This window comes from Gorilla gorilla, chromosome 16, assembly GCF_029281585.2.
Source record: "Gorilla gorilla gorilla isolate KB3781 chromosome 16, NHGRI_mGorGor1-v2.1_pri, whole genome shotgun sequence".
Classification (NCBI taxonomy): Eukaryota; Metazoa; Chordata; class Mammalia; order Primates; family Hominidae; genus Gorilla; species Gorilla gorilla.
The window spans coordinates 33,421,475-33,441,198 of NC_073240.2; the positions used below are offsets into that span (position 1 = coordinate 33,421,475).

At 47.5% G+C, this 19,724-nt stretch overlaps 1 protein-coding gene and 1 long non-coding RNA gene across 5 annotated transcripts in view; one reads left to right on the forward strand and one right to left on the reverse strand.

Moving 5' to 3' along the window:
• Positions 1-14,245, forward strand: LOC115930779 (golgin subfamily A member 8N-like). Its single transcript, XM_055363217.2, has 18 exons — positions 1-679; positions 2,342-2,461; positions 3,349-3,408; positions 3,590-3,670; positions 4,524-4,562; positions 4,825-4,872; positions 4,961-5,045; positions 5,141-5,250; positions 6,296-6,382; positions 6,489-6,596; positions 6,792-6,879; positions 7,256-7,512; positions 9,096-9,171; positions 9,603-9,694; positions 10,269-10,369; positions 10,452-10,549; positions 10,639-10,794; positions 10,880-14,245. The coding sequence occupies exons 1-18, from the start codon at positions 632-634 to the stop codon at positions 11,053-11,055; spliced, it is 1,830 nt and encodes a 609-aa protein (XP_055219192.2). The 5' UTR covers positions 1-631; the 3' UTR covers positions 11,056-14,245.
• Positions 6,172-19,724, reverse strand: part of LOC129527023 (uncharacterized) — a 16,059-nt gene continuing 2,506 nt past the window's right edge. The window contains exons 2-5 of one of the 4 annotated variants that reach the window (XR_010131160.1): positions 13,602-13,673; positions 10,902-11,034; positions 10,190-10,286; positions 6,172-8,230 (exon numbers count right to left, since the gene is read on the reverse strand). This is a non-coding gene — a long non-coding RNA (uncharacterized lncRNA). Of the gene's footprint in view, positions 10,287-10,901; positions 11,035-13,601; positions 13,674-19,724 lie in introns of all 4 variants that reach the window. The other 3 variants (XR_010131159.1, XR_010131158.1, XR_010131157.1) reach the window with 3 other exon arrangements.

A 19,724-nucleotide genomic window follows, 5' to 3' on the forward strand; every position in this document is an offset into this window, starting at 1 on the left:
TATCTTATTAGAATGTTGGATAATATAGTCTGCTTCATTAATCATCAAGCATGCTATGCATTTTCCATTTTTATAGGATCTGTATCTCAGTTAAGGTAATACTGGTAATTTTTGTACTGTAATCAAAGATGAAAAATATAGGCCAAAATCATAGACCTTGCATAGAAGCTGGATAATGAAGACAACTATGGAGAAAAACATAGATACACACACACGGACACACATATATATAAAGTATACACACATATATTTTTTAAAGGTTTAAAGCTTTTAAAGCAAAAGCCGGCCCCTCTTCTCTTCCAGAGTGGGAGGCCTCTCCGCTCTCTTAGAGTGGGTGGGGAGAGCGGTTGCCATGGGCAGCTTTCCTTGTGAGTCACAGGGCCCTCTGGACACGCTGCTGTCTGGCCACGCCCCCTTGCCCTTTCATCTTTCTCATTGACCAATGGGCTTGGAGCATTAAGGCCACGCCCCTATTCCGCATTCTACTGGGGCCCTGGTTACGCCTCCTCTGGCTCAGTCACACAGCTGTCTGGTAGGTGACTGGAAGCATTGATCGGTGCTTACTGAGATTTTGCTGCTGTGACCCCAACCCTTCCTCCCTCCCCAACCCTTCCTCCCTCCCCAACCTGCGATGGCAGAAGAAACTCAACACAACAAATTGGCTGCAGCCAAGAAAAAGGTAACAACGCACTAGGTCATAGCCCCTCAACCCAGCCACAGATCCCCTCTGATGACAAGACCCCTGCCAGAGTCTATACGACTCCTGAGGCACACTGGACTGGTCCCCCCAACCCCGGTGCCTTGGGCTACCCCCACCAAAGTTTTGTCAGTCAGCCCCACCCCTTCAGAAAGCAGCCCAGTCCTTGCCCTCGCCAATCACCCTAGGGTGACTTTGGGTGGGTGACTCCTGGGGCTTCCCGCTCCGTTACTGGGCCCTCATCTCCTGCCGCCCCAAGCTTGATCTCCTTGGGCTCTTTGGGCTCTCATCTCCAAGGAGCCAGGCCCCACCCTCGCCAGTCATCCCTGGGTGACTTTGGACTGGTGACTCCTGGGACTCCCTGCTGCCAACTCTGCCCTCCCCTCCTGCTGCCTCAAGGTTGACCTCCCTGGGTTCTTTGTGCTGGCGTCTCCAAGGAGCTGGGTCCCAACCCTGTGCTTCCCTCCCCCATCGTGGAGCGGCGACTTGGACATGGTGCTGACATGGTCCCTCCCCCCGACCAGGAGGAGTGGAATGTTGTGATGTCACAGCCCACCTAGTAACTGCCGTTACTGCAAGACTGGCCTTTGACCTCACGACCCAGTCCCCTAAGCGTTCTCACCCCGTTTCTGGTTCCTCTGGTCACAGCACAAATTTCCAGCTGGAAGGGGAATGGAGACTATGGGACCTAGGAGCAAGAGGTTCCAGGCTGCCTCACTCCCTTACAGATGTTGACGGTGGGAAAAGCCTGCACTTCCCCCATGAACTCAAAACATTGACAGTATCTCTGGGTGGCAATGAGAGAATGGGTTTGATTTGGTTTTCTCCCAGGCTTCTACTTTCCAGAGAGATTTTAACATTTTTTTCTGAGTTCTCCACCTCATATTCTAATTCTCCATGGTTCTGGGACCAGACTCTCCTTCAGTCAGTGGTCTCTGAAGTGACATTTGCTCATCTTCTGTGGAATAGATCTTGGGAAACTGAACTTGACACCTTGAATCTTCCTCATATTATCTCAACCTTGGGTACTTGGAGTGCCACAGGATAAATGTGGGACATCGTTCTGAAGCGTCAGTTTCCCTTGATTCTCTTGAGATCAAGAGAAAAAACATGAATGTACTTAGGGATGACAGTCACATAGGTTTCTAAGAGTATACCAGACCTCTCTCTGAAATGAGGCTTGGGTTGTCCTCTTTCTGATAAATTCTGATTTAAGAGAAAGGCTGCCTTCTGCCATGAGGACACATTGATAGAAAAGTTTGAGAGGTACTGGTGCACTTCTTCACACTAACAGACGTGTGAGGATGCACGACTAAACCACAGGGCATACAGTTCCTGCCTACTTAATGTTTACTTTTCTACCTCTGCCTCTGGTTTTGGTCCCCGGCAGCTGCTGATTCTTGGCAAAACCTCAGAGCTTGGAGTCAGAAGACTGAGTTTCAAAGTTCCAGTATTGCCTTTTTTTTTTTTCTAGCCATGATAGCAATCCTTCTCAGTCGCTAAATGAGTGTGACAACACCTTGTACAGTTGTTGGTGTCATTAAATCAGATGATGTGTAAGTGTATTTTGTAAAAACTGTAAAGGAGGATGTGGCTGTAGGGGCTGACGGTTCTCATGAATATTACTGCTCTTCTTTCCAACAGTTAAAAGAATATTGGCAGAAAAACAGCCCTAGAGTTCCAGCAGGAACCAACAGGAACAGAAAAACAAATGGCAGTATCCCTGAGACAGCCACTTCTGGTGGTTGCCAGCCACCTGGGGATGTGAGTCTTGGCTGACCAGGCTTCTGGGGACAGGGGGCCCAAGGGGCAATAGAGGGTAATTCTTAAGATTGTGGATGGACTGCTGGGTACTGGTTAAGAATTCTGGCTTTAGCCGGGTGTGGTGGCCCACGCCTGTAATCCTAGCACATTGGGAGGCCAAGACAGGCGGATCATGAGGTCAGGAGATCGAGACCATCCTGGTTAACACGGTGAAACCCTGTCTCTACTAAAAATACAAAAACATTAGCCACGCGTGGTGGCGTGTGCCTGTAGTCCCAGCTACTCAGAAGGCTGAGGCAAGAGAATGGTGTGAACCTGGGAGGTGGAGCTTGCAGTGGCCAAGATCATGCCACCGCACTCCGGCCTGGTGACAGAGCAAGACTCTGTCTCAAAAAAGAATAGGAATTCTGGGTTTGAATCCTGCCTCTCCATCTGCTCTGCTAGGGATATGATTTAGGGCAAGTTGCTTGACCTCATTGGGCCTCTGTTTTCACATCTGTATAATAGAGGTGGTATTGTTTCACTTCCATTTGTGAAGTTTAAATGAGATTTGTTATTGTTGTTTTTATGTTAATCCCTAGTACATGGCCTGCTGTAAACACTCAGGACACCCAGGATATGGTTTGATTTTCCTCATCCCCAGTCTCAAGGGGAAACCAGGACAATGGGAACAGCCACTTGCCATCAGGAGTCACTGAAGGGGCCCCAGGATGGGATGGTGGGGAGATAAGAACCATGAGAGAAGTTGGCACAAAGGAGTTATGGGACAAAAGGTCCAAGATAGGCAGAAAAGAAAATGTTGCCAGTTGATGGGGAAGAAAGGAAGTCAGAGGGCTCAGACACTGTGGGGGACAGAACATCTCCATGTGCACTCTCATCTCTTGTAGTCAGCGACAGGTTTCCACAGGGAAGGCCCTACATCATCTGCCACCCTGAAAGATCTGGAGGTAAGAGGCTCTGGGTGGAGGTGCAGTGACCCTTCGGGTCAACCCTCCAACCTCCTCCTCCAGGTGGGACTGGGTGCCCCTCTGCCAGCTGAGACAGCCCACACACCCCAGCCCTAACGATCGTTCTCTCTACCTCTCCCCCCACTCCTGCTCCACCTCCTCCTCTCTGCATGCACCTCAGAGCCCGTGCCAAGAACGAGCAGTAGTCCTGGATTCAACGTCCGTCAAAATCAGTCGGCTGAAGAAAACCATCAAATCTTTGGTAAGAGTCCGGTGGGGTCCCCTGATTCCACGCTGCCAATCCTGGGCTCCAGTTTCCCCTTGGGGCCCTGAAGAAAGGGGCTGGGGGTCCCTGGTGCCCGGGACAAATAGGGAGCTTGGGTGCCCAGGCCTCACCTGGAGGGACCCCAGAGCATGCAGCATGGCTCTTCTTTTGCTGCCCTCTTTGCCGACTCTCTCCTCTCCAGACACCCCTGCTCGAGTCCTTGCTACACACGCCCTGGGGTTGTTGCCTCCTGGGGAAGTGCTAGCCTGACTGGTTGTCAAGGGCCCCGTATTTCTGCCATGACTCAGTCCCTAATTTGCTCTTTGATTCTGGACAAGCCACCTCTCCTTTTTGGGCTCGTGTTTCCAGAGGAGGTAGTGAGTATCAAAGGTCTCTGTTAGCTCTCGAGTCTGAGATTTAAAGGCCCCCGAGAATGGAAACCTCAGGGCTAAGGGCTCCTGTCTGTCCTTTTCCATCCTATATCTGCTGTGAAGAACCGTACCTGGTCCATACGTGCTCAGTAAGTGTTTATTGAATGAACCCACTTTTCTAAATCACAAGCTGCCAGAAGGAGGGGCCTTTCTGAAACTCCATCTCTAGAGGTTTATGTTGCTGTCCTCTCAAGAGATTCCAGATTCAGACTTTGAGTTCTGTGGCTGTGGGCAAAAGCCAACAAAGACCCAAATCCTCTGTCCTTGGGAGCTTGAGAAGAGTTTACCAGTTTGTGTTCCCATTATGTCTGAGAACTTTGCCTTTAAAATCCATTCCTGGCCCCTGCCTACCGCTTCCTGGTCTGGGGAATAGAGTTGAGGGGGCCACCCTCCATCACCTTATTTGACTCTCCCCACAGAAACAACAGAAGAAGCAAGTGGAACATCAGCTGGAAGAAGTAACGTGATTTCGTTTCCTCGCGACATGACTGCTGGGTTTGGGGGGCACTCAGACATAGAGGCCCCAGTCTCGTCTCACCCACTCCCAGCCTGGGGAAGAAGCCTCACCCCTCAGATTCCACCCCATCCCCACAGGGCCCCTGATAACCTGGTCCCATGGGTGGGCCTGTCCTGGGGCATTGGTGGCATTCTGGGGGCATGTCTCTTGCTGTGCCATCTCTGCCTCCCCCTGGTATGAGCTCTGTCTTCCTCTTCCTATAGGAAAAGAAAGCAAACAACGACAGACAGCAAGCCGAAAGGGAGCTACAGGTGAGTGGAGGGTGTGCGGTTTCCTCCTGTCCTCCGGAGAAGGTTTCTTTCCTTCTCTTTCAGCACTTGCTTGGCTTTTCTCCCAAAGGGTCAAATCCAGACATCGATCATACAGAAGGAAGAACTAAATACAGACCTGTACCACATGGAACGTTCTCTCAGATACTTTGAAGGTGGGAATCTGGGCACCCTGTCATCCTTCAACCTGGCACTTTGACAGGTCTTCAGGGGGAGTCCTTTGGGCCCCATCTCAACTCTCTCATTACAGAAGAGTCCAAGGACCTGGCTGTCCGCCTGCAACATTCAATGCAGTGTGAAGGAGAGTTAGAGAGGATTCTCTCTGCTGTCATCGCCACAGAGAAGAAGGCGGCAAACCAGGTGAGTCCAGCCACCTGCCCCATCCCCTGGGAGCCTGGTTTTGCAGATGGAGGAGTGAGCCTAAAGGTCCCTTCTGCAGGATGGCATGTCCTGCCCAGAAGGCAGCATGGCCATTTCTTGCTACTTTTTTGTATGGTTTTTAGTGGCAGCCTGGGGCCGAGTCAGCTGCTGTGGGTGAGTTGGGGGGCACTGTGCGGAGTGAGCACTGGACGCAGAGCTTGGAGGCCAAGTGCCTGCCCCGCCCTTACCTGGCTGTGGTCTTGGGCAAGTCCTAGGTGGGGTATTGGGTACTTGTACTGTGAAGGTACAGAAGAGTACCTTTAGTATGTTACCATTTCTGTAGAAAGAGGAAACGCGTGCATGTGTGTGGGTGTGTGTGTGTGTACATACTATGATAATATACATAAAACATGTCTGCAAGCGTTCATAAAAAATTCAGGAGAGAGCAACAAGATGGCTGGGAGATACTTCCCTTCTGTACCTTCTGAGTTTTGGACTATGTGAATGTATCATCCTTTCAAAAAGTGAACAAAAGATTAATTTTCCCCTTCCTATCTGTGCCCCCATCCCCAGCAAGAAAAATGGGCTTAGAGAATTGGATAGACCTGGGTGTTTATATCCCAGCTCTGCCTAAGTGAACTTAGGCAAGCACTTAACCTCAAATACTCCATGTTTTTTCATCTCCACAATAGAGGGAATCATAGTAACTGTCTCCTATGGTGGTTGCGAGGATTAAATGGGATTGTTAGCACGGTACCTGGTGAAGCATTCCACAAAGGTTCAAACAGTGGTAATAATAACAGTAATAACAATAGCAATATTATCTGATCTCTCTGGGCCTCTGTTAGCCAGCTATAAATTCAATCTCATTCCCTGTCCGTTCCAACTTTACTGTGTTCTTTTAAAAACCAGACCACGGGCTGGGAAATGCCTTGATCTTTACTGACCGAGTTGTATACTGGGCCTAGCCCTAGCCCCTTTAAGGGGCACTGTGTGGAAATGCCCAGGCTCTCCAGATTGAAACTTCTCACTCTTCACCATCCAGTTGTCCAGCCGCAGCAAAGCACGTACGGAGTGGTGGTTAGAGCAGTCCGTGCGGGAGCAGGCACTACTGAAAGTGCAGCTGACACAGGTGAGGTTTTCCGAGGGAGGGATGTGGAAGGACGATGACCCCAGGTGGCCAGGAGCAGGTGAGGACCAGTGACAGCCCTTCCTAACTTCTGTGCCCATTCTTGCAGTTGAAGAAGTCATTTGAACAAGTCCAATTAGAAAAAGATGAGTATGCTGATCGTATAAAAGGAGAGAGGGCCCTGTGGCAGCAGAGGATGAGAAAAATGTCGCAGGAGGTGAGATCTGACCCTTCAGCCCCCCCACATTAGATAGGTCCCTGGATCTTTCTGGGCATCTGTAAAATGGGAATAGTAGAGCCAGAGGTGGTCATGGGTCTGGGCTTTGTGGAGGTGGGGGCAGAGAGGGAGAGGGCAGCCTGTCCAGCCACCAGCCCCTCTCTCCAGGGCCCTTTCCCCCTGTGCTTTGGGCAGGTTTACACACTGAAGACAGAGAAGGAGCATTATACTCATCGGGTAGAGGAGCTGGAGAGGAGCTTGTCCGAACTTAAAAACCAGATGGGTAAGATGGGGCTGGCATGACCTGGGAGCAGGACTGGCATCAGAGGGCTGTGAGGGTGGCTTAGAATGCCCCAGGGAGGTGGGTGGATGGAAGGGCTTTGAGGCAGAGGGAAAGAGATCTGTGCCAGGAGACGGCGAGTCTTGTCATCTCAATGAGTCTCAGTGTGTCAGTGTCCCCATCAGCAAAGAGGGCCCGTTGTCAGCCAACCGCAGTGCTCTTTCTCTGAAAGTGCTTTGGAAGACTGGCTACCATCTGGGTGCGAGGAATCATTAGCAGTGAGGCCAAGTTTGAGGAGCCTGAGAGGAGCTGTGCGCCAAGAGGGGGGTTTTTCTTTTTCGAGAATCCAGAGGCCCTTATTATCTGCTTCCTTTCTCAGCTGAACCCTTGCCCCCGGAGCCCCCAGCAGTGCCCTCTGAGGTGGAGCTGCAGCACCTGAGGAAGGAACTAGAGAGAGTGGCAGGAGAGCTCCAGGCCCAGGTCAAAAACAATCAGCACATAAGTCTCCTGAACCGGCGACAAGAAGAGAGGATTCGGGAGCAGGAAGAGAGGCTTCGGAAGCAGGAGGAGAGGCTTCAGGAGCAGCATGAGAAGCTTCAGCAGCTGGCCAAGCCACAGAGCGTCTTTGAGGAGCCGGTGCGTTGCCCCAACTGGGGAGCCTGCCCTCCTCCCTAGCCCTCCGGGCCTTTGTTTCCCCACCTCTAAAATGGGGCAGTGTAGCCCTCACGTGAAAGGTTACTTCTAAAGGCACCTGTGAGCCAGGTGGCTGTGGGAGAGGGGGTGATTTTTCTAACCTGCCTCCAGCCTTCCCAGTGCCATGGGAGGCAGACACCAAGTTCTGGGGTCTCCAGCTGCAGTGGGTGGCTGCCGATTGCTTCTCACTGTCCAGAACAATGAGAACAAGAGCGCACTGCAGTTGGAGCAGCAAGTAAAGGAGCTACAGGAGAAGCTTGGTGAGGTGAAGGAGACGGAAACCTCCACCCCATCCAAGAAGGGCTGGGAGGTGGGCAGCAGCCTCTTGGGAGGGGAGGTGCCAGGCCAGAGGCAGCTTCCAGCCTGGGGGCTGGTGACCACAGCACCCCCCAGGGCAGTCCTGTGACTGTTTCTTGCTTCCTGCCTCTGACTTTTAAAGGTGGGTAGCCCTGGGCTCCTCTCAGGTCTGGACATCATCATCCCAGCTAGAGGCATGGAGCCCCCAATCACAGGGGAAGAGACAGTGCTATAACAGGCTCCTTATACCAGGTGCAGTGGCTCATGCCTATAATCCCAGCACTTTGGGAGGCTGAGGCAGGAGAATCGCTTGAGGTCGGGAGTTTGAGATCAGCCTGGCCAATGTGGTAAAACCTCATCTCTGCTAAAATTAAAAAAAAAAAAAAAAAAAAAAAATTAGCAGGGCATTGTGGCGCATGCCTGTAATTCCACCTACTCGGGAGGCTGAGGCATGAGAATTGCTTCAACCCAGGAGGTGGAGGTTGCAGTGAGCTGAGGTTGCACCACTGCACTCCAGCCTGGGCCACAGAGTGACACTCTTGTCTGAAAACAAAACAAAAAGACTCCTTAGATTAAAACTGGATTCCAGCCTCGGTTCCACTGGTCACCATTCAAGTACTTTGCATCTCTAAGTCTCTGTTTCTTTAACTTCAAAGGGAAGTTAGCATTTTCCTTACAGAGGTGCTGAGGATTAAATGAGAAGAGGGTATGAGATTTGAGGCTGGGGAAGGAGGCATGGGGTTCTAGGAAAGGGAGGCAGTCACTTAGGCCTGGAGTAAGGGGACAGGGGCCTGGGTAGCTGACAGAGCCCCACAGTGCCCTCGCTACCGCTACCGTATTAATGGGCCCAGAATCTGGAAACCAGCCACCACGTGCCCTCACACCCAGGGTCTTCCTGCACGTGGAGCTGAAGAGCTAAGAGGCTCAGAGTCTGCAGCAGCAGCCAGACCATTACCTGGGTCACCTGCAGCAGTCCGTGGCCACCTATCAGCAGCAGGTGGCCGCCTATCAGCAGCTGACCTGTGAGAAGGAGGCGCTGTACAGGCAGTGACTGCAACAGACCCAGCTAATGAACCAGCTGCAGCAGCAGGAAGCTTGGGGCAAAGCAGTGGCCGAGATGGCCTGCCAAAAGTTGCAGGAGACCCATGGGAGGGAGCTGCCGAGGATGGGGCTGTGAGGGGGACGACCTGGTAAACTCCATCCCTTCTCACTCTTTCCTGGCCCCTTAGGAGCGCCTGGAAGCTGCCAGCCAGCAGAACCAGCAGCTAACAGCCCAGCTGAGCCTCATGGCTCTCCCTGGGGAAGGTACGGGAGACCGCTCAGAGGAAGAGGAGAGAGCCCCAGGAGGAAGGGGGGACTGCTAGCAGCATAGGATTGAGGAGTTGGAAGAGACCTTTAGAACAGCTGGTCATTATGCCGACCGGGTGCCTGCACTAAGTTCGGCATCAGTGTGGTGACCTCCTGTGAGCGGGGGGTCACCAAGTTGCCTAAGGATGGCTGAACTGGCCAAGGTCAGAAAGGGAGCAGGTCAGAACTCCCACATCGACCAGTAGTGGGAGTGTGCCTGGGCGGAATAGCAAGATCTTGATTCTTAAAAGTAAAAATAAAGAACAACAGCTCATTCTTCTCTGGGGAGGGGCTGGCTCAGGGTTACACAGTGAGGGTGGAGGTAGAGGTGGGCCCACAGTACCTCCCTTGTTGGGTTGTCTGAAGACCCCTCTGGCCACCCCCCACAGGGCACGGAGGAGAACATCTGGACAGTGACGGGGAGGAGGCACCTCAGCCCGTGCCGAGTGTCCCAGAGGACCTGGAGAACAGGGAGGCCATGGTGAGCCTGACTCCCCCTGCACCCATTTTGCCACCTTTCTCTGTGGTCCCTCCAAGACCCCTTTATGCTCTTCGTTTCCCTGCCTTCTGATTTCTCTGGACCCTCACCCCTTCCGAGAGCCAGTGGTCAGACACCATTTCACCTGCGACCAACAGGTGCACTCTCTGAGGCCCCAAGGGAAGGGGCTGCGCTCCACCTCTCTGCCCCATTTCTTCTGTGTATGCCCCTAGAAGAATGCTCACATCTTGCCCTCAGGTGGCATTTCTCAAGTCCGCTGGAGCTAGTGCCCAGGAGAAGCAGGCACAGTTACAAGAGCAGGTGAAAGAGCAGAGGGTGTGCTGCCAGCGCCTGGCTCACCTGGTGGCCTCGGCCCAGAAGGAGCCAGAGGTGGCCAGAGGCCCTGGAGCCCCAGGGCCTGGGGGCAAGTCTGTGAGTGGGGAGAGCCACTGGGCCCTGCAGGAGGTCATGGAGAAGCTGGCCCATGCCAGGACTCACCTCCGCCTTCTCCATGACTTGAAAATGCCACCTGAGGGCAGGTCGCTGCCGAGATGTGACTGCAATATTTTGGCTCCAGGGCAGCTTTATGGACCACCTGGAGGAGAAGGCAGACCTGAGTGAGCTGGTGAAGAAAAAAGAACTTTGCTTCATCCACCACTGGCGAGAGAGATGCCATCAGTGAGTGGGAGGCCAGGGCACGGCAGGGGGAGCTGCAGGGCCGTCGAAGGGGCCCCAGCGTCTGAGCCCTGTCCTCCCGCAGGAAAATCCATCACGTTTTATCAGAACCAGGGGGCCGTGCCAAAGATGCGGCACTGGGAGGAGGACACCATCAGGCTGGAGCTCAGGGAGGAGATGAAGGTAGGGTGTGCAACATCTCTGTGGGGGTGGGGGTGGGGGTGGGGGTGGATGCAGGCAGCGGCATGGCAGCTGAGCACCCCTCCCTCCAGGTGAAGCTGCTGGAGATGCAGCAGATGGTATTGCGGCTTCCAGCAACTACAACAATGGGCACAGAAAATTCCTGGCCGCTGCCCAGAACCCTGCTGATGAGCCCGGTCCAGGAGCCCCAGCCCCCCAGGAGCTTGGGGCTGCAGACAAGCATGGTGGTGAGTAGAGCCCTCAGGCGGGGTGGGCAGGCAGGAAGAGGGGGGCTCCCACTGTGCTGAGATCCCTGCCTCCCTCTCTCCAAAGATCTTTGTGAGGTGAGCCTCACCTCCTCTGCCCAAGGAGAGGCCAGGGAGGATCCTCTCCTTGACAAGCCTACTGCACAGCCGATCGTGCAGGACCACCAGGAGCACCCAGGCTTGGGCAGCAACTGCTGTGTGCCGTTCTTTTGCTGGGCTTGGCTGCCAAGAAGAAGGAGATAAACATCACCATCATCAAAAAGCTGCTCAAGAAATTTTTAAATAGGAAACCAAGTTATGGGGTTAATCTCCTACACAATTCATTTACTTCCTTTGAATGTTAGAGTCACTCATGATTATTTGTGTTTCTAATTTATAGTTTAAGTTTATTCGTAAAAAGTTAAAAGAGAGTGGGTCTCTGTGGCTCTCACTGATGTTCACTCTGGCATCCTTTAGCATTTTTCTTTTTTAATTTCATAATTGTAGGTCATTAGCATGCATATCGAGTTTGCCCTTACGTGGTGGGAGTTCAAACACACAAAGACCCACCCTTTGCCCAGAACTGTTCTCGCTGGTTTGGAATAGGCTGCCATGCTTTTTTAATGTTATTGCAGCATGTATATTCACTACAGCATTCAGACAAAATTTGCCTATGTTCTGCTGTTGTTTGATCTAATCTTAATCACAGTGAGCTCTTCGTTAGCTCAATATGTAGTTTGCCCCCAAGTGTGCACTGTTTATTACTTTGTAATATGCCATCATGAGTACTGACATTTAGAGTTGTTTAAAGGCCAAGAACTGGAAACAGCCTTTCCTCCATTTTCTGTGTATTGGTGATGGGAGTGAAACCTTTTGGGGGAGCTTTTTAAATCTCACAGAAGAGGAAAGTGCCCTCCTCTGGCAGGTATGTCCAGGATAGAGTGTGTTTCATCTGTTCCGGTGCCAGGAATTAGCGGTGTATTATGGTGGTGCCCTTAGGATTTGTATGTGCTCTGGGCTCATGAAGATATTGCATCATGAGCTGCAGCAGTTGCACTGTTTTTCGATGACCTAAAAAGGGCTTATTTCTGAGGAATGAAAGGTTCCCATCATTGACTGTGGATGTGGAAAACCTTTCCTAGCTTAGAGCATTTGTATCTACAATACATTTTAAAGTCAGAGTTCATGTTACCTGTTTTAATCACATGACTACATGCCCCAGTACACAAAAGGGCACTGGTTGGCATTCCTCTTGATGTATTTAGTGAAGATCATAAGAAATCCTTTACGAGCTCAAATGTCCCTGGAACAGGCATACAGGCTCTAGTCAAGAATGAATTAGAGTGAAGGAAAGCTGTGTGACACCTGGCATTCCTCTCTGTTCACGGAGATTCTTTGAGGCTTGAAGATTGATTTTACCATCTAGACCTCTTTGGCTAATACCTATTCTTCAGCCACCTTGGTTACTCTGACATAGGAATTTACTTCTTTTTCTTTGAATGGAAAACACTTTAAAAAATAATAGAAACATTATTATAAACTAATATATGTGAGATACTTAGTTGAAACAAAAAGGAGTTTTAGTAGACGGTATTATACTATCTTTGAAAATCAAGGAGAAGTTTATGAAACTTAAAATGTGTACAAACTGCAGTGCAATCTACTGTTCATGAATGTCAATGTATTATATTATCAGGAAATGTGTCTATACAATCACAGAGTTATATTTTCTCACAGACTTCTTTACAAAGTGAAATATGTTTTTGTACCTCTGGGTTTCTGTTAGGGACATATTTTGTGCAATATTTATGTGATTGTGCCTATGCATGATGAATGAATGCATTTCAGTTATATATTGCCTAAATCGTAACTTGATGATGCTTGGGAAAGACTCAACAGTTAAAACTTCATGAAGTTCTAATGTCTGTGTTCCAAAACACATCACATTGTTAGGATGCAGGGAGATAGGTGTGTGTGCTCCCTGTGGTGGGGATTTCTAGTTACTAGATCATCTCCATTTTTAGCATTTGGCATCCTCATGATACTTCTATAAATATGACATTAACAGAAGAGCAACAATATGATTTTACCGATGGAATAACAGATTTGCTGGCATTCACTGAAAGGGTGCAAATATTCGGTCCTTGTGACTTCAACTGACTCTTCCAAATTTTATGAATGTATCAATGTATTAGATAAACCCAGTTTCAGAATGGTAAAGAAAAAATGTTAGACCAAATAATGCGGCTCATTAACAGTGGTCCGATTTCTAGCCCGTGGGTTTAAAATGCACTTAAAGTCCTGTTCTCGCCTTTTATTTTCTGAACTTGCCGCTTTTGCATTCTTTGAGTTCAGTTTAAAGACAGTTACTTTAAGAGCATTTTAAACCCTCGGGCTAGAAATCGGACCACTGTTAATCAGCCACATTATTTGGTCTAACGTTTTTTCTTTTATCATTCTGAAACTGGGTTTATCTAATACATTGATAAATTATTTCAAAGGTACTTTTATCGTTGAAATCACTTCACTTTTACCCTGATAAATATCAGTGACTAGGAATGACCTTCGGATAGCGTTTAGCATCTGTAACCAATCTGACAATAATGTGTTCATGAGGTGCCTATGGATTAAATCACACACTGGCATATTTAAGCTGAAGGTCAGTCTGGAAAATGAATTTACTATATTGACTGAAATACCACTCTTTGTGTAGGCATTTGTCATATATTTAAGAAAAAGCTAAAAAGAATGGAAATTGTATGACAATAACTTAAGTCTTTCTCCAAAGTGCATGCAGTCTTTTGCGATACCTCATTCAGCCGAGTATTTGTGCTCTTCCTCATTCAGGATAAGGCAGCTTTCAGTTTGCTTAGAAGGCAACACTGGAATGTTAGAGTTCATCAGAAACATAGAATTTTAAAATGTGAGTTCCACTGAATACATTTTAATTTCTGTAGGAAGAATCAAAACACCTATTTAAAGATGGCAATATATAATAATCATTTTAAAAATATTTGATTCAACCTGATAATTTTCCAGAAATGAAAAAAAAAGCTCTAAAACCAAAGCTGATTTTAGATAATTTGAAAATGTAAATCAGCCCTATCCATAATATAGTTTCTCTAAAACTTTATCTTAAAGAGTCATTTTAAAATAATATAACTATTAAAAAATGTAACTGCTATCTTAATGTTCTGAAATAATTTAAAACATTTTAAAATACGAATACCGTAGTATAAAAGAAAGAAATGGTGGGAACGAAAAGCAGAGAAAGAAATGCCAATTCCAGTCCAAAGTTTTATTTGCCAAGTTTTCTTAGAATGAATTTTACCAGTTTATGAATTATTGTAAACAGAATGTGTCATGGAAATACTGAAAGATTTTTCCCTAGAGTGGCCTTATTGACTGCTGGTGTGATGCCACTGTAATGTAATAAATTATTAAGTTGTTTCAATGTGTTGTTTTTGCCTTAAAATGTTATTTTGCGTTTCTTGAAAACTATAGTATTAAAGGTATTGATACTGTGCAAATGCTGGGCATGCTTGGCATGAGATAATGTGTTTCATTTTTACAAAGTTGTAATATAACTATGCAAGTGTTTCTCAAAAGAACACAAGATGTAAAAGGTTATGGGGTTAGAAAAAGTTATGGGGTGAAAAATTATGGGATAAAAAGTTGTGGCAAAAAAACTTGTGGGAAAAAAGTAGAAAACAGTATTATGAAAAGTTACAAAAAAGTTATGAAAAAGAAGTTACGGGATTTTTTTTTAAAAAGTCATGGAATAAAAATAAAATGAGAATCATAAGAGAATCATTGAGAATCATAAAAATGCAGATTCTGATTCAGTAGGTCTAGGGTGGGGCCTGAGTTACTTTTTTTTTTTTTTAGACGGAGTCTTGCTCTGTCACCCAGGCTGGAGTGCAGTGGCGCGATCTCCGTTCACTGCAATCTCCACCTCCCGGGTTCACGCCATTCTCCTGCCTCAGCCTCCCGAGTAGCTGGGACTACAGGCGCCCGCCACCACGCCCCGCTAATTTTTTTGTATTTTTTAGTAGAGACGGGGTTTCACTGTGTTAGCCAGGATGGTCTTGATCTCCTGACCTCGTGATCCACCCGCCTCGGCTTCCGAAAGTGCTGGGATTACAGGCGTGAGCCACTGCGCCCGGCCCTGAGTTATTTCCTTTCATGCACCACATAGCAATGTTTCGGTCAACAATGGACTACATATATATCTATCACTGTCTTCCACCTCCACATTCTGTCCTACTGGAAGGTCTTCAGGTGCAATAACACACAAGGAGCTATCATCTCCTATGATAACAAGGCTTTTTTCTGGAATAGCTCCCCACAGACCACCACAAATATGTGATGTGAGTAATGCACTGTGCTACAGTGATGCTACTACGTCAACAACATCACTAGGCAATAGGAACATTCCAACTCCATTATAATCTTTTTTTTTTTTTTTTTTTTTTTGAAACAGAGTCTTGCTCTGTCGCCCAGGTTGGAGTGCAGTGGCACGATCTGGGCTCACTGCAAGCTCCACCTCCCGGGTTCACGCCATTCTTCTGCCTCAGCTTCCCTAGTAGTTGGGACTACAGGCGCCCACCACCACGCCTGGCTAATTTTTTTGTATTTTTTAGTAGAGACGGGGTTTCACTGTGTTAGCCAGGATGGTCTCAATCTCCTAACTTCGTGAGCCGCCTGCCTTGGCCTCCCAAAGTGCTGGCATTACAGGCATGAGCCACTGCGCCGGGCCCCAACTCCATTATAATCTTATGGGACCAGTGGATATAGATGATCCTGACCCTGCCTAGGCCTAGGCTAATGTGTGAGTTTGTATCTTCATTTTGGTTTTGTTTGGTTTTGAGACAGGGTCTCGCTCTATCGCCCAGGCTGGAGTGCAGTGGTGCGATCTCAGCTCATTGCAACCTCTGCTCCCCAGGTTCAAGCAATCCTTCCACCTCAGCCTCCCAAGTAGCTGAGACTATAGGTGTGTGCCACTATGCCTGGCTATTTTTCATATTTTTTTGTAAAGGCGGGGTTTCGTCATGTTGTCCAGGCTGGTCTCAAACACCTGGACTCCAGCAATCCACCTGCCTCGGCCTCCCAATGTGCTGAGATTATAGGTGTGACCCACCATGCCCAGCCATGTCTTGGTTTTTAACAAAAAAGTTTAAAATGTAAAAAAAATAGAAAAAAATCTTACTGAATATGGAAAGAAAATATTTTTGTACAGCTGTACAATGTGTTTGTGTTTTGAGCTATTACTACAAAAGAGTTAAAAGTTAAGAAAATTTAAAAGCTGAAGAAATTAAAAAGTTATAGTAAGCTAACCTTAATTTATTACTGAAGGAAAACATTTTAATAAATTTAGTGTAGCCTAAGTATATGCTGTTTATAAAGTCTATAACAATGTACAGTAAGGTCCTAGGCCTTCACATTCACTCACCACTCACTGACTCACCCAGAGCAACTTCCAGTCCTGCAAGCTCCACTCATAAGTACCCTACGCAGGTAAAATTTTAAATCTGTGGCCGGTCGCAGTGGCTCACACCTGTAATTCCAGCACTTTGGGAGGCCGAGGTGGGCGGATCACAAGGTCAAGAGATCAAGACCACCCTGGCCAACATGGCGAAACGCCATCTCTACTAAAAATACAAAAATTAGCTGGGCGTGGTGGTGCACGCCTATAGTCCTAGCTACTCAGGAGGCTGAGGTCGGAGAATCGCTTGAACCCGGGAGGCAGAGGTTGCAGTGAGCTGAGATTGTGCCACTGCACTCCAGCCTGGTGACAGTGCAAGACTCCATCTCAAAAAAGAAAAAAAAAAAAGAAAAAAATTTAAATGTTATATCATAAATTTTAAATCTGTTAAGATACATAAATACTTGGTATTGTGTTACAATTGCCTACAGTATTCAGTACAGTAACCTGCTGTACAGGTTTGTAGCCTAGGAGCAATAGATTATATCACATAACTAGGTGTGTGTGTAGTCGGCTACACCATCTAGGCTGATGTAAGTACACTCTATGATGTTTGCACAATGACAAAATTGCCTAACAATGCATTTCTCAGAAGGTATCTCTGTCATTAAGAGACACATGGCTATAGTTTCCAGGCAATACCTATGCCGTATTTGAATAGCAAGGCTCTAGTTTAGAGCACTGTTTAGGGAAATCCATTAGCCCTGTATCTTAAGTTGGGTTGCCTGAAAAACAGGTACTGAGATGGAGATTTCCCCACAGGAGGCTTACTTGGGAAGGCTCTTGGAACAACACAAGTAAAGGAGTAAAAGAAACAGGATTGGGCAGCCTGTGAAACAGTTGCCACCATCTCAGCTGCTCCTTCAGGAAGCTCTAGAGCTGGGAGGTCCTTCCGTTGTCTTGAGATATGGGGGCCAGGCCTATGAAACCCCGTATTAACCAGGCACGGAATGTAGACTGCCCAGAGGAAGGCATCACTTGGGGTGAGGCAGGTCCTTTTCATGGAGCAGCTCTCAGAGGGGGACTTTGTTGTGAGCCGTGAGGAACCAACACTTCGGCAAGTGGGGCGAGTGAGCACCTCAGCCTGGAGGGGGATCTAGGTGAAGCACCACAGTGTCTACTATTCTGGTGATAGCCCAGTGACCTCAGGAAATCACTGTACTATTTTCCATCTTAGTCCACATTTAGGACAGAATACGATAGACATTTCTGTTTTATTAATAAATGGAACAATGTGGCCGGGCGCGGTGGCTCACGCCTGTAATCCCAACACTTTGGGAGGCTGAGGCGGGCGGATCACGAGGTCAGGAGATCGAGACCATCCTGGCTAACACGGTGAAACCCCGTCTCTACTAAAAATACAAAAATTAGCCGGGCGTGGCGGCATGCGCCTATAGTCCCAGCTGCTGGGGAGGCTGAGGCAGGAGAATGGTGTGAACCCAGGAGGCAGAGCTTGCAGTGAGCCGAGATCACACCACTGCACTCCAGCCTGGGGGACAGAGCGAGACTCCGTCTCAAATAAATAAATAAATAAATAAATAAATGGAACAATGTGTCTGTGGAATGTGCCAGGCCCTAGGGGCAGTGATTCTAGGAACAATCATATTGGTTTTACAGAAAAAAACTCGGACCTAATTTGAAAGTTGCACAAATCATCTTATTTCAAGCAGGGATGCAGGTAAAAGGTTCAGGAAGGCCCTTTGGCAGACACTTTATGGACTGATTTCACGGAAATGAGGGCTAGGTGAACTAACATCTAAGGAAAAGGATGTGTGCCATCTAGTGGCACTAAAAGCAAAGCCTAATGCTTAACGAAAGATTTCCCTTTTCACGGTCAGGGAACTCAGTGAGGTTTTCAGTAGTGTTTTCCTACTTTTAGAAGTAGGTGTGGGAGTTCACTAAATGAAATAAAATTACAATATCTACAGCTGGATAGCTGTGTGGGGTAACACATAAAATTGGATCCATTCTTTCTACACTGGATAAATTCCAAATTTAAGGACCGGGCGCGGTGGCTCACGCCTGTAATTCCAGCACTTTGGGAGGCAGAGGCAGGCAGATCACCTAAGGTCAGGAGTTCAAGACCAGCCTGGCCAATATGGTGAAACCTCGTCTCTACTAAAAACACAAAAATTAGCCAGGTGTGGTGGCATGCACCTGTAGTCTCAGCTACTCAGGAGGCTGAGACAGGAGAATCATCCGAACCCGGGAGGTGAAGGTTGCAGTGAGCAGAGGTCGCATCACTGCACTCCAGCCTCAGAGATCTAACATTAACAAATGAAAACATAGCAGTACTAGAAAATTAAGTACTAGAATTCACAAGAGTGAATACCTTTATAACTCAGAAGTGGGGAAAATACTCCTATCTATGATCAGAATCCAGAAGCATTAAGGGAAGAGATTAACTATAATTTAAACAAACAAAAAAGCAAGGCAAAAAGTCTAAAAAATATATGCAGCTTATATCATGAGGGATTAATATATAAAAAGCTTCTAAAATATTTGTAAAGACCATCCTGAAAGTAAAAGATGGACAATTTAAATAAAAAGAAGTACAAATAGCTCTTAAACAGGTGAAAAGATTGATTTATTGCACTTTGTTTTCCATTTTAGGAGTTGCTTTTACATTTCATTTTATTTTACTTATTATTAGTTTGTTTAGATGGAGTCTCACTGTGTCACCCAGGCTGAAGTGCAGTGGCCGGATCTTGGCTCACTGCAACCTCCGCCTCCCAGGTTCAAGCGATTCTCCTGTCTCAGCCTCCCGAGTAGCTGGGATTACAGACATGCATCACCACGCATGGCTAATCTTTGTATTTTTAGTAGAGACGGGGTTTCACCACGTTGGCCAGGCTGGTCTCGAACTCCTGACCTCAGGTGATCCGCTCACCTCGGCCTCCCAATGTACTGGGATTACAGGCGTGAGCCACCACCTTATTTTGTATTTTAAACATGTTACACATTTACAGGGTTCCAAGTTTATATATAAAACAAGATATATTCAGAGAGGTCTAGCTTCCATTCCTATTTTCGACTTCACCTGTTCTTGATCTTCTCCTATTGTTTACCATTTTTATTAGATTTTGGTTTACCTTTCTATTGTTTATTTTTGAAAATATAAGTAAGTATCCATTTGTATATGTATCTCTACCACCCCGTATACCAAAGGCAGCATACTATATACACTCTTTTATGCCTTGCTTTTTCACTTCACTTCACATCATAGTCATATATCTTCCACATTCCTTAACAGCTTCATAATACTTTGTCGTATGCATGCATCATTTGAAAAAATGTTCCACTTCATTGACAAAAAGATAAATACAAAACTATACTGGAGGCTGGGCGCAGTCGCTCATGCCTGTAAACTCAGCACTTTGCGAGGCCGAGGTGAGTGGATAGGTTGAGGTCAGGAGTTCGAGACCAGCCTGGCCAACATGGCGAAACC